This window comes from Brachyistius frenatus, unplaced genomic scaffold (genome assembly GCF_029030835.1).
Source record: "Brachyistius frenatus isolate BFR_SWC_R1_liver_20210118 unplaced genomic scaffold, ASM2903083v1 Contig_262, whole genome shotgun sequence".
NCBI classification, from domain to species: domain Eukaryota; kingdom Metazoa; phylum Chordata; class Actinopteri; family Embiotocidae; genus Brachyistius; species Brachyistius frenatus.
The window spans coordinates 149,191-162,070 of record NW_027210861.1 but is presented as its reverse complement, the minus strand read 5'-3'; the positions used below and the strand labels follow the sequence as shown (position 1 = coordinate 162,070).

Sequence of the window (12,880 nt, the reverse complement as noted above, 5' to 3'; positions counted from 1 at the left end):
TCCATTTATTTATTGACAACATCAGTTTATTTATTAACCCCATTATAATAATTTATTTATGAACAATATCAGTTTATTTATTAACACACAACATCAGTTTATTTATTAGCACCATTATATCAGTTTATTTATTCACAATATCAGTTTATTTATTAACACCACAACATCATACGTTTCGAGCACATTGCTCTTAATCACTGATGCTATACAGTTTCTAAAATGTACTTAATGGGGAAAATATTGAGACTTTATTATTTTACTTTCTCAAAAGGCACTTTTTGCAAATTCAAATGGCATCATGGAACTGATATTATAAATATGTTTGCATGGTAAATCATTTTTATTCTGTTCATACAGGGCAAGCCAGGGGAGCCGGGAAAACCAGGAAAAGACCCGAGAGTAAGCATTGTTCAATGACTCCTCCTTTATTTCTCCAGATCCTTCTTATTAGTAAAAGTTTGTTGGTGTAATATCAATCTTGTGTTTTTTTTTCTTTCTTTTTTTCTTGATTACTTCTGCAGCTTTTACCAGGACTGAAGGTAAAAAAAAAAACATTCTCTCTTTGTCAAAACCGGACAATTTCAATCTTGAAAAAAAGCTTGATTAGCGTCACTGTGGCCTCTCATGATGACTTTAGAGTTATTACACATAAATATATTAAAAACAATCCACATGAAAGATCAAGTCGATGTTTTCCCTCGGCCTCTGAAGTTTAGACCAACCCCACCTACACAGAAGAAAACCTCCACGTCTGTTTCCTTTGGAGCAGATCTCCACATGATGCATTCATTGTCATGGATTATTTAAAACGAGGAATGCTGATTGTGAGGTCAGAGGAAACTACAGAGTACCTTAAGTGGCTCTCACTGAGGAAAACAAGCTGAATGTCATAGCAGAAAGTTATTCTTTCTGTAATGATCCGTAGCACGTGGAGGAATCGCTCAGTGGGCTGCAGCACCGTCAGAGAAGCATCAGGATGGAAAACAGGACTTTGAAACCCTCAAATCAAACTTCTCGCGTTTGCTGTTCTGTTTTATGTACTGTATCTGCTCCACTTTGTATGAACACTCTTTGTTTTATCTCTCCAGGGGGAGCCAGGTATACCAGGACAAAAGGTGATCTCCCTTCTGTATTTCACTTTTGAAACAGATTAACAGTAGATTACAGGATTTGGTTATACTGACTGGGAAATAGGTTGTAGTACAATCTACTGGACACATTTTCCATTGAGCAACTGACTGATTTATCATTGGGAAACTAACTATTTCCCCAGTTAGAGGGGACTTTTACTTTTATACATGATGTGCTTTCTAGTTCCTGGTCAGAGTGCAGAAACAGAAGGAATTTGCATTTTATTTGTTGTTCTTGTTTTGCTTTGACAAATAAAAATACAATCTAATTGTTTTCAGAGGTAAAAGTTGATCTGTATGCTGGTATTTTACAATAAAAATATACTTTGCTGGTTATTGGCTTGTGTTGTGCCCATGTACAATTTGTTTGCTGTTAATAACCTTTCTGTGAATGAGCGTTGAATCAATCTTTGTCTCTTTATGTCTCTCCAGGGGGATCCAGGTGATGCTGGCCCACCAGGTCTTGGTGGCCCTCAGGTATTCCACTTTCAACCATTTTTATGTTGAACTGAAGTGTTTCATGATTCACTCAAAGGTTTAGGAAAAAAACATAAACATTAAACTAACTGAGAGGATTTCTTAAAATCTACAACTGTAAGGCCAAAATGAACAACCTTAAGCTCTATGGATAAGAAACAGTTGGGAGAGTTTTTCTCTATCATGACCTGGTCAGTGTGAGATTTGAAAATGTTTTCCTGTAAAGTAGAGTAAGTAGCAGCCCGGGTGGAAGGGCTGAATGCAGCATTGCATCGGATAGGTCAACTGAAAAGGATTGTTGGTCTCTGTTATCATTCATCCTGTCCTTTTTGACCATGAAGTGATTCTTTCCCAGCAAGATTACATAGCAAATAGAGGACAAGCCTTTTTATTATTACATTTTATTTAGATTATTTTTATTTGCTTTCAGTCAACCGTTGTTGACAGTTGTTGACACATACACAGCTCTAACAGTCACCACAGCATCAAAGAGATGATAAACCAAACAGACATGCTCAGACAACTTAAATACTTCATATATTGTACTGAGTATTATTTGTTGGCGTGTCCGTGTCTTAGATTTGCCTTCACTCAGTGTTGCATTCTGTCTTTTGAGATTTTGTAACTGTGAAGTTTTTTGCTTTGTTTTGTTGAAAGAATGTAATGTTCAGTCAGCAGAGTAAATCATCGTTGATGGATAGATAGGTTGTCTTTCCAGGTGAGATCTGATTTGGATGTGCTGCAGCCTGTAAGGAGCCTCGCCATTGGTTAATCCCATCGACGCTATAATTATCATCTAATTGAATATTTGATGGAGCATAAATTCAGTACCACTAGGCATTTTTGGGATAATTAACAACAATGTTTATGATACATAAGATGTTCTCCTACTTCTAGAAATGGCACCCGTGTCTCCCGGGGTTAAGGGTCAAAGGTTAGGCTCTTTGAATGCTGTTTCATCAGTATCTCTTCAAGCAGAGGCTGAAAGAGACACACAGGGAGGAAATGAGTTCGCTACGAATGTGTTGATGAATAATTAAATAGTGATGATATCCACCAAAGTTACCTTTAAAAAAAAAAGGCTCCAGCAAGTCTTACTGTGACCAGTGGGGATATTCATTATGACTGATGTTACAGTTACTGGCTGCAGGTTACCAGCGCCTCCTGGGTGACGTAGTAATCTCATATGGAGAGGGAAATAAAAGTACCGCCAGCTGGGAAGAAGTGCCGGTATGCAAGAAGAACTCCCAGTATGCCAAAGATTAAAATAGTGTGCCAGTACTGCGTACCAGTGAGTATAATCACAATATTACACTGGAGGGTGTGTTTTAACGTGATTATTGGCACGACAGTGAGGCGGTCCGTAAGCATCACTGAAGTTAAAGCACACCCTCTCGTGTAATATTGCTTAATTAAGATGGATTTGGGGCTGAAACAACACAAATAACTTCTTATGGATATTGAATTACTGAAAATAAAACACCAGAGAAGTGTAAATGTTGGACCTTTAAACTTCTCTGTTGGTGGAAAGATGCAAGTATGTAGTGATGGGCTGCTCTCTGTCTTTGAACAGAAATAACCTGGAACCTTTGTGGTTTCAATATGAGGACACCCTTATCACTGTAATAGTTTGGTAGCATAATCAATGTTATATTAAATCTCAAGGTCAGGAATTATAAACACTGAACACATGTACACTGGTTATGTTGTTTAACTGTGGAGGGCCTCAATGGTCTGTTTGTGACTATTGAGCCTTCTAATTTTCGGAGTACGTTTGGCTTATAGTTAATACCCTATAAAAAAAAAAAATTAAAAAAACTTTGAATACCACATTTCAGAGGAACAGACATATTTTAGTAATAATTCCACCTTGTTCAACATTCAGGGAAAACAGCTATTAATGAGCTTCAATAAACACCAGAAGGGATTTTAGATTATTGCAGGGATTCAGAAGTCTGGAGCTAAAAATCAAACCTTGTCTGTCAATAACTCCAGAGTGTCCTTGTCTCTAAATCGATTATTGAACTTCTTCATCACTCCAGCTGTCTCAGCTGACCTGAACTTACACCAGCTCTCCTCTGATCACAGCAGCATGGCTGCAGCAGTCAGTCATCTACACACTCTATGTGTGTTTTCTATTAAGTATCTCAAACATCAAATAAAAAAACCGTTCAAATGCATTGGTTTCTACAGGAAACGGCAATCTGAAAAGACTTTTATTCGTGAATAATGAAGGGAAAATGATTTTGCAGGCCCACAGTGTTTAGAAATGGAGGTTGAGGCTTACATCAACTCAGGGGAGATCTGTTCTGGTCATTATCTCCTGAAGCTGGCTGCTGGTGCCCCGTGCTACAGTGAACAACTTCAAAGTGGTCCAAGCATAGGTTTTGTGGTTTTCCAAATAACCATTAATATCTGCATGGTGCTGACTTTTCTAGACTCCAGCTCTTTAAATCCAAAGCTCCCAGCAGTCAGCGGGCACCCAGACAAACGCACCACCTCAGGACTTCCTTCCATCTGTCACTGTGCTGAAACCCTGAGTGACTTTGCTTTGGACATATCTGAGCGAGGCCTTTAAAAGCTCTTTTGGTCTTTCTTTCCCTGTGGGAACAAGGAGCAGTAGTAGACAATGACAATGAGACATAAGACAAGTGTTCCAATAGTTGTATTCTTATTTCCAACAAATTAAAAAGTGTCCGAGTTGTTGCAGACGGGAAGAAAGTAATTCAGGTTTTCTTATATTAATTTACACCGTGGCTGCACATCTGAAGGCATCAAGCGACTGCTGGACATGACAGGGAGGGAATAGCAGGACTGAACTGTCTCTGTGACATAAGGTCTCATCCACACCTGCCAAACCTTTAGGTTTCAAAATACGGGACTTTTTTGGCGTTGGCGTGGGCACATATGAAAGTAAACTGTTCAGTCCAGTTCTGCTTAAATTAGCAGGTAGATGGTGTTTTTAGGTGGGCTGCCACCCTGACCTGCTATTTTAACAACAGTGAAGTTGGCCAGCTGATTCCATCAGTGATATGTTGCCCACCACTTTTAATAGAAAGTCGCTAGATGTTTATAATGAAATCACTGATTAGAATATTTGTGACATCAACTATTGCGATGTAGTGACAAATAGTGTTTTCCCTTTAAATCTGCTGCCTCTCCTTCCAGCTATGCTGACATATAACTACGGTATTTTAACATAGTGTTGAAAACTACACGTTACTTCCAAGCCACATCCAAACTGCTGTCATCTGACAAAATCACAATACATGTAGTTCGTAGACAATGGCTGAGCTGCGATTTTGGCTTCATTGACATGTACAATAATCACTCGGAGGGAAGGTTAGAAGCAATGAAACAGCTTTGTTAGTTTCTCTCCCTCGGAGAAGTGTGAATGGGCGAATCGGCTCACAAGGTTGCAGTAACATTTCGGGTGAAATCGATTGTAGCCTTTGGATTGAGTGTAGATTGTGTTCCGTAGACGATCTGGCAACGGGTAATGTCACTCAACTTAAAACGATGACAATTATATGAATTATATTTGAGGGCCAGATGATGGGTAGGCACTAGGATATGGCCTTAAAAACAGAAGAATCCCAGGAAAGACAGACGTGTTTTAGGTTATGGGGTCAAGTGGTGGCTTTCTGGCTGAACTAGACATTATATTGTACCTTACACAGCAGCACATTCCTGCCTCTCGCTGTGGTTTGCTTCATCAGGAACCAGGCCTGTTTCTTTATGCTGGTTTTGTGTCTCTTTGTGGTTGTTGTGTTTCTTTATGCTGGTTTTGTGTCTCTTTGTGGTTGTTGTGTGTTTCTTTATGGTGGTTTTGTGTCTTTGTGGTTGTTGTAGCCATTTGACTGACTCACCGACAACACACGTTATTGTCACTTGGCCCATTGGCCAGGCATGTCTGTTTAGAAAAACATCCATGTCAGTGCATGAATAATTGCTTTCTGTGTCTGAATCTAGTTTTCAATATCTTGAAGAAATCACTGAATGTCAACTGTTTTCCTTTTCTTCCTTTTTTCACTGTCTTTTACCTTTACACCATCTTGGGCATGGTAGGGAAAGCCAGGTTTCCCAGGTGCTCCTGGTTTAAAGGTAAAGTCTATTTGGGCCAGTGTGTGTATTAGTATTTACATACCCTGTCAGATCAGTCGGTCATAACTGTGTCTTTTCCGCTGCAAAGGGTCAGGTTGGCATCCCTGGTACTCCTGGCATCCCTGGCAAGAGGGGCTATAGGGTAGGCCTGGGATGGAACGAACATCCTTAATGTTTGGTTGTGCGTCTGTCAGTCATTTTTATTCCTCTATTAACTGGATGTCTGTAAAGTCTTTTATATATCATATTCGTATTTTGTATTACAGTTAAGTTGCAATATGTTTCATGTTACCTTCCTCCGCTGCTCGCTGTGCTTCATTTATTGTTTGTGGAAGTGCTTTGGTCTTGATGGATATAATACTTTGCCTTAATGCCTGGTTGCTTGCAAACTCTTTTTATAAACCTCATCATACCATATGTCAGTCATGTATATTAACACCCATTCATGCATTCTTTGATTCTTTCTAAATCTGAATCAAAGAAGAATGGATTATGGGAAACCATTTTTTTCTGTGAACAGAACTGGTGTTTGACCAAATAATTTGATTTTAAGTACGCTCACTAGCTCACCAACTTTCTTTAGCTCTTCCTGTCCTAATCAGTGAATTGAGTTTGCTCAGTTAACATAAGACTACATTACTTGTCCATTGTTAGGACACTTCTCCACAGGAAAGAACTACTTGTCAGGGATATTGTCTATCAGATATCAGTTGGGGGCACTCCAGGCCAACTCAGGCATCGATGATGAGACTCCCACCTTTACGTAAGACTGGGACAGACACCGCTAACTCAACAGGGACCACCAGAAACATCCCCATCACTCTCACTCGGCTGAACTGTCCGAACAAATAGCCAAAGTGTTAAAATCACAACAAAAGGGAAGGAATAAACACTGGAAACATACAGTATCAACTGTTTGTGAAAACCGGACCAGAATCACTTCTAGCATTCACTGGAAAGAGGTCAAAGGTCTCTGACCAGGAGACTGTGGATGACCAGAGAAAGATCAAGGTAGACTTTCACATTCGATGCCAGAGACCATATTTTAACTGTGACAGAACTTATCTTTACTTCAGGACAACTTATCTGTTTCTGTGTCAGCTAAGCAAACTGAATTTGCTGGTGAAGACTATGAGCTTTGGAAAAGTACAATGCTGTTTCCAAAAGAGCCAGGATGCTATGTAAGATGTGAATAAAAGCAGAATGCAATGTTTTGCAAATCACATAAACCCATATTTAATTGCAAATCGACCAAAGACAATACATCAACTGTTGAAACTGAGAATTTTTAGTTTCATGAAAAATATGTGCTCATTTTGAATTTGATGGCAGCAACACGTTTAAAAAAAAGTTAGGACAGGGCCAACAAAAGACTTGAAAAGTTGTGGAATGCTAAAAGAAACAGCTGGTGGAACATTTTACAACTAATCAATTGACAAGAGATCAGTAACATGATTGGGTATAAAAAGATGATTTCAGAGAGGCAGAGTCTCTCAGCATTGAAGATGGGGAGAAGTTCACCACTCTGTGAAGCACTGTGTGGGAAAACAGCGCAATAATAGTGAAAACAACTCAAAACTATTGTTCCTCAACATAAAAGAAATAAAAGATGATGAAATCCCCCAGTTCTTCCTTTCTTTCATCATCCACAACACATAATGTCATAAAAAGATTCCGAAAATCTGTCAGTGGTAAACATGCAGCGTCCCAATTTTGTTGTTGTTGGTAAGAAAACAGTCAGTCAGGATGTCGTGAACTAGTGTTCCATTGTCCAAAATTATTTATGTTCTAATCGCATTTTGTCAGCTGTTTGATGTTGATTTTTTGTGAATCTCAAAAATGTCCCTTCCATGTAAAACATTGTTGCTTCAGTCAATTGTGTGAACCACTAAAAATATATGTCATGGCTTACTGATTTCTACACATAGGTATACGGGGTTGATAATGGTCTGGTATTGAATATAATTCATTGGTTAACATCTGAAATGTCAGCGTTGGTATTGAAATGTTGCTTCCGTTGCACATTGTATCCCTTCATTGGAATATTATATTGCTAATTAGTAAATACATCCATTTCAATGCCCTTCTTTTTTTTCTTTTGTCATTGAAATTGGACCATTTAGATATGATTTATACTAAGCCAAAAATATCAGACTGGCAACAATCAATACCAATTCCGAATCATTTTTCTGGTTAGTTGTGTGCCATTGGTTAATTCTTCTTTCTGTACGTATCACAGGGGGAGAAGGGAGAGCGGAGCGTTGCAGCCCAGGGAATTAAAGGAGAAGCAGGATTATCAGGACTGCCAGGACCGATAGGACCGAAGGTAAAGGGAAACACTTTGGTTATTGGATAGGAACCTGCTCATACAGAAATGCCTGAAAAATCACATAGTAAGACTCAAAAAAAGCTATTGCTCCATGAAGTTGCAGCATGACATTCCTCTTACAGGGTGACAATGGTGAGATGGGAAACAAGGTAAGATGTGACAGCGTTATGATGGGATTTAAAAGGAGCATTTAATGAGAAGACTACTTTCTAAAGACATACAATAAGTTGGGAATGTTTATGAACAATCTAAGTGTTGCACTGTCATTAACGTCTAGGGGGAAGAAGGATCTGAAGGCCCAGCTGGACCAAGAGTATGTGTTCACTGGCAGAAAAAATGACAACATGTTGCACATATTGACATATAGAGCAAAAAAAGTTCAATTTGTAACATTTTGTCTATGAAGTTAACAAATGGTCTTTTTCACTTAATAGGGTCCTCCGGGCCCAACTGGGGAGCCAGGAAAGGCTGAAATCCAAAACAATGAAAATGTATGTCACTGTTGACTAGTTGCACTTTCCTTAGAAAATTAAGAATGAATGAATGTATTGTTGACATTGAATATATTTTGTTACAGGATATCCGCAACATACCGCTGATGGTAAGTACTTCCAAAGGTTTATCACAACCAGTGTGAAGACAGCACTTCTATTAATTCTATTTAATGAGATCATCTGTTTTCTTGCTAGGGTCCCCCTGGTCTACCAGGACCTCCAGGGCCCCCTGGACACTTTGGTGCCAAGGTAGAAGACATTTTAGAATGACAATTGATGCGTAATGTTGTCACACTATTTTACAACAGACTTGAATTCAAAGAGGAGCTACCATTCTCGAGTTGGGACACTGTCAAATGTAAAGGAAAACAAAATGTGTTGATTTTTATAAATCATGTAAACCCGCATTTAATTGAAAATAGAACAATGGCATATCAAATGCTGAAAATGTTATTGATCTAAGAAAAATTTGATGCCAGCAACATGTTTCTAAAAAGGTTGGGACATGTGTAACGAAGGACCAAAATGTTGTTTTATGCCAAAAAAAAAAAAAAAAAAAAAAAATCCTAATTAAACATCTCACAGGTAATTAGGTTAATTGGAAACAAGTTAGTAACATGATATAAAAAAAGAGCATTCCCAGAGTCTCTCAGCAGTGAAGATGGGGAGAGGTTCACCACTCTGAAAGACTGTGTTGGAAAATAGTTCAACAATCTAAGAATAATGTTCCTCAACGTAAAACTACAAAGAATTAGTGGATTTCATCGTCTACGGTTCATAATATCATTAAAAGATTCAGAGAATCTGGAGAAATCTCTGAACACAAGGGACAAGGCTGGAAACCAATATTGGATGGTGGTGATCTTCAGGCCTTCAGGCAGCACTGCATTAAAAACACACTATTCTGGAGTGGAAATCACTGCATGGGCTCAGGAACACTCGTGAAAACCATCGTCTGTGAACACAGTTCATCGCTGCGTCCACAAATGATGTTAAAACTCTCCAAAGAAGAAACCAGATAGAAACATGATCAGAAACACCGCCGCCTTCTCTGGACCGAGATCATTGAAGATGGACTGAGGTGAAGTGGACGACTGTCCTGAGGTCTGATGGATCACAATCTGAGATTCTGTTTGGAAATCATGGATGCTGCATCCTCCAGGTTAAAGAGGAGAGGGACCATCCAGCTTGTTATCAGCTCAGTTCTAAAGCCAGCATCTGTGATGGTACAGGGATGCATTAGTGCACGTGGCATGGGTAGCTTGAACATCTGGAAGGAAGCATTAATGCTGAATGATATATTCAGGTTTTAGAGCAACATATGCTGCCATCCAGACAACGTCTCTTTCAGGGAAGGTCTTGTTTATTTCAGCAGAACAACGTCCAACCACATTCTGCACGTATTCCAACAGCATGGTTCTCTAGTAGAAGAGTCCGCTGATAAACGTCTGCCAGTAAAAACACTGGCGCACGATGAAACAATAAAAACGACCGAGGAGACTGTGAACTGTAGAGAAGCTGAAATCATATATCAGGCTGTTACAGGGACAAAATTTCACTTTTCAAAACTCCATCAACTAGTGTCCTCAGTTCTCATTTGAATAAAGTAAAAGAAAATAGGATGCAACAGTGGTAAATATGTCCCTGTCCCAACATTTTTGTAACATGTTGATGGCATCATTTAGTCTCCCCCAGTTTCAGATGAATCTTGTCAGTGGGATCAGGGGTTTCACTGTTTAGTCTAAATTCCCAGTTCTCGGTTACTTGGCCCCAGGTTTTACTGAGGTTTGTTTGTGGGTATTTAAATAACTATAAATACAAGTAATGCAGGTTAAACTTTTGCAAAGCGCTGCATTGGCGCATTCTTTAGGAATTACTTGGTAGTGTAAATGCTGTTACTCAACCTGCACTCCATGTATCATATTTCATTTCTAACTGGTCCCTGAAGCATCACACATCAACAACACAAGCCCTTCATTGCTTTCACTCAGGGTTGACCTTGGTCTGAACACTTGGGAACAATTGTGTGATTAATCAAATTACTATGAACCAAGTGAAACACAATGACTTGTGGCCCCCTGAGGGTCTCTTTGGCCCTTGCTTGGTTTGCCTAGTTGATAATCCAACCTTGGTGTGTCCTCAGGGAGAAGTTGGTCTTCCAGGTCCTCCAGGACTGGATGGAGAGAAGGTAATGCTTTTATAAGTAACCCCATACCATCAGCCAGGCAGCTGAGTTATTCAATGATTCATACTGTGACAGAGGTCTAGTAAAAGTTTGAGTGATGATTGAAATATCCCATTTTAGATTTGATGTAAAAATATGTTTGTTCTAACCAAGTTATTTGTGTTCAATTAATTAAGGCAACACTGACCTTATGTGTTTTAAGGGACCCAGAGGGAAGCCTGGAGAGCCTGGTACTGCAGGCCCAGCCGGCCCTGAAGGTCCCAGAGGAGAGGGTGGTGTCATGGGCTTCTCAGGACCCAAGGGAGACAAGGGAGCCATGGGTCCATCTGGATCACCTGTGAGTGACTGTTTTAACTAGAAACCACACCACATCACAGCACCGCCTGGTGTTCCCCAACCAAAGCCTGAGTCTCATATCTGTAATTATCCAGAGGGAAGGCTTTGGCTTATCCCATTGCCCTCTTATTACCTAATTAAAGACTCCCGAGCTTGGATGAGAACTTAGAAATGACACTGAGTGAAAATTTTAAATCATCATGGCATGAATCTCAAATGTGCTCCCAAATAGCCTTCCATAAATACGGTTAGTCCCTCATATTTGTGTTTGATTAATAGCTCAGACCTATTAAATAGACATTTGAGCATGATTTTCATTAATATGTTTGTTTACCAGGTAGATTGGGCAGTGTTGCGTCCCTGACTACACCATTTTTGTACAGCTACAAGAAAATGGATTGTTTTTATAATGGTGCTATATACTGTATGTTTGGTTATTTTTTTAGTTTATTATACACAACTGCAATTCCAAAACAGTTGGGACACTGTATAAAATGTAGATAAAAACACAATGCAATGATTAGCAAATCACATAAACCCATATTGTTTCGCAGATTGACCAAAGACAACATATCAAATGTTGAAACGGAGAAATTGTATGGTTTTATATAAAGTATATGCTTATTTTAAATTTGATGGCAGCAACACATCTTAAAAACTTGGGACAGGGTCATGTTTACCACTGTGTTGCATCACCTCTTCTTTTAACAACACTTTGTAAATGTCTGGGAACTAAGGAGACCAGTTTCTGGAGTTTTGAAAGTGAAATGTGGTCCTATTATTGCCGAAGATATAATTTTAGCTGCTCACCAGTTCAGGGTCTCCTTTGTCATATATTTCATTCTAATAATGCGCTAAATATGCATTTGTGGACGCAGCGATGAACTGTGTTCACAGACGATGGTTTTCATGAGTGTTCCTGAGCCCATGCAGTGATTTCCACTTCAGAATAGTGTGTTTTTAATGCAGTGCTGCCTGAGGGCCCGAAGATCACCACCATCCAATATTGGTTTCCAGCCTTGTCCCTTGTGTTCAGAGATTTCTCCAGATTCTCTGAATCTTTTAATGATATTATGAACCGTAGACGATAAAATCCACTAATTCTTTGTAGTTTTACGTTGAGGAACATTATTCTTAGATTGTTGAACTATTTTCCCAAACAGTCTTTCAGAGTGGTGAACCTCTCCCCATCTTCACTGCTGAGAGACTCTGCCTCTCTGAAATAATCTTTTTATACCCAATCATGTTACTGATCTGTTGCCAGGAAACTTATTTAGTTTTTTGTTTTTTTGGGCTTTACACCACTTTTCCGGTCTGTTGTTGACCCTGTCCCAACGTTTTTGAGATGTGTTGCCACCATAAAATTCAAAATAAGTATGTAAACACTGTTTTAAGTCATCTGGGGTCTTCTCCCACAATGTGCCACTCTAGTTGGGGGTGTGCTCGCAGTGTCCCGACTCAGCTGATTCTGTATGGATCTGTGTGTCTGCTGGAAAAGCAGGCAGCCAATGTCCAAAATCTGATTTAGCTTCTGATGGGTTGAGAAATGACTAAAGTTGTCCTTAATGGATTACTTTAAAAAGGTTGCTGGCCAGGCGAAACAAGCTTTCATACAATATTCAAAGTGAATGACTGAATTACAAATATAGAAAATAATTAATTTGTGTTGGTTCTTCGCTTGGCTTGAAAGTTACTCAGCTTTGGAGTAAAACGATAAAAAGTGTGGTTAAATGTAAGACAATAACAAAACTAGAAAGTTTGAGATTAAGAAAATCAGTGTGGAAAAATTGTTAAATGCTCTCAAGAAGTTTCAAAGAAAAAGTTC

The 12,880-nt window shown here is 39.1% G+C and overlaps 1 protein-coding gene across 1 annotated transcript in view; it reads left to right on the top strand.

Moving 5' to 3' along the window:
• col13a1 (collagen, type XIII, alpha 1) overlaps nt 1-12,880 on the top strand; it is a 50,892-nt gene that overhangs the window by 21,143 nt on the left and 16,869 nt on the right. The window contains exons 14-27 of the mRNA XM_069721366.1: nt 358-399; nt 522-539; nt 1,089-1,115; nt 1,563-1,607; nt 5,676-5,711; nt 5,800-5,853; nt 7,951-8,037; nt 8,163-8,189; nt 8,318-8,353; nt 8,475-8,531; nt 8,618-8,641; nt 8,730-8,783; nt 10,678-10,722; nt 10,922-11,056. Of these exons, the coding sequence (XP_069577467.1) occupies nt 358-399; nt 522-539; nt 1,089-1,115; nt 1,563-1,607; nt 5,676-5,711; nt 5,800-5,853; nt 7,951-8,037; nt 8,163-8,189; nt 8,318-8,353; nt 8,475-8,531; nt 8,618-8,641; nt 8,730-8,783; nt 10,678-10,722; nt 10,922-11,056 (687 nt within the window). The remainder of the gene's footprint in view (nt 1-357; nt 400-521; nt 540-1,088; nt 1,116-1,562; nt 1,608-5,675; nt 5,712-5,799; nt 5,854-7,950; nt 8,038-8,162; nt 8,190-8,317; nt 8,354-8,474; nt 8,532-8,617; nt 8,642-8,729; nt 8,784-10,677; nt 10,723-10,921; nt 11,057-12,880) is intronic.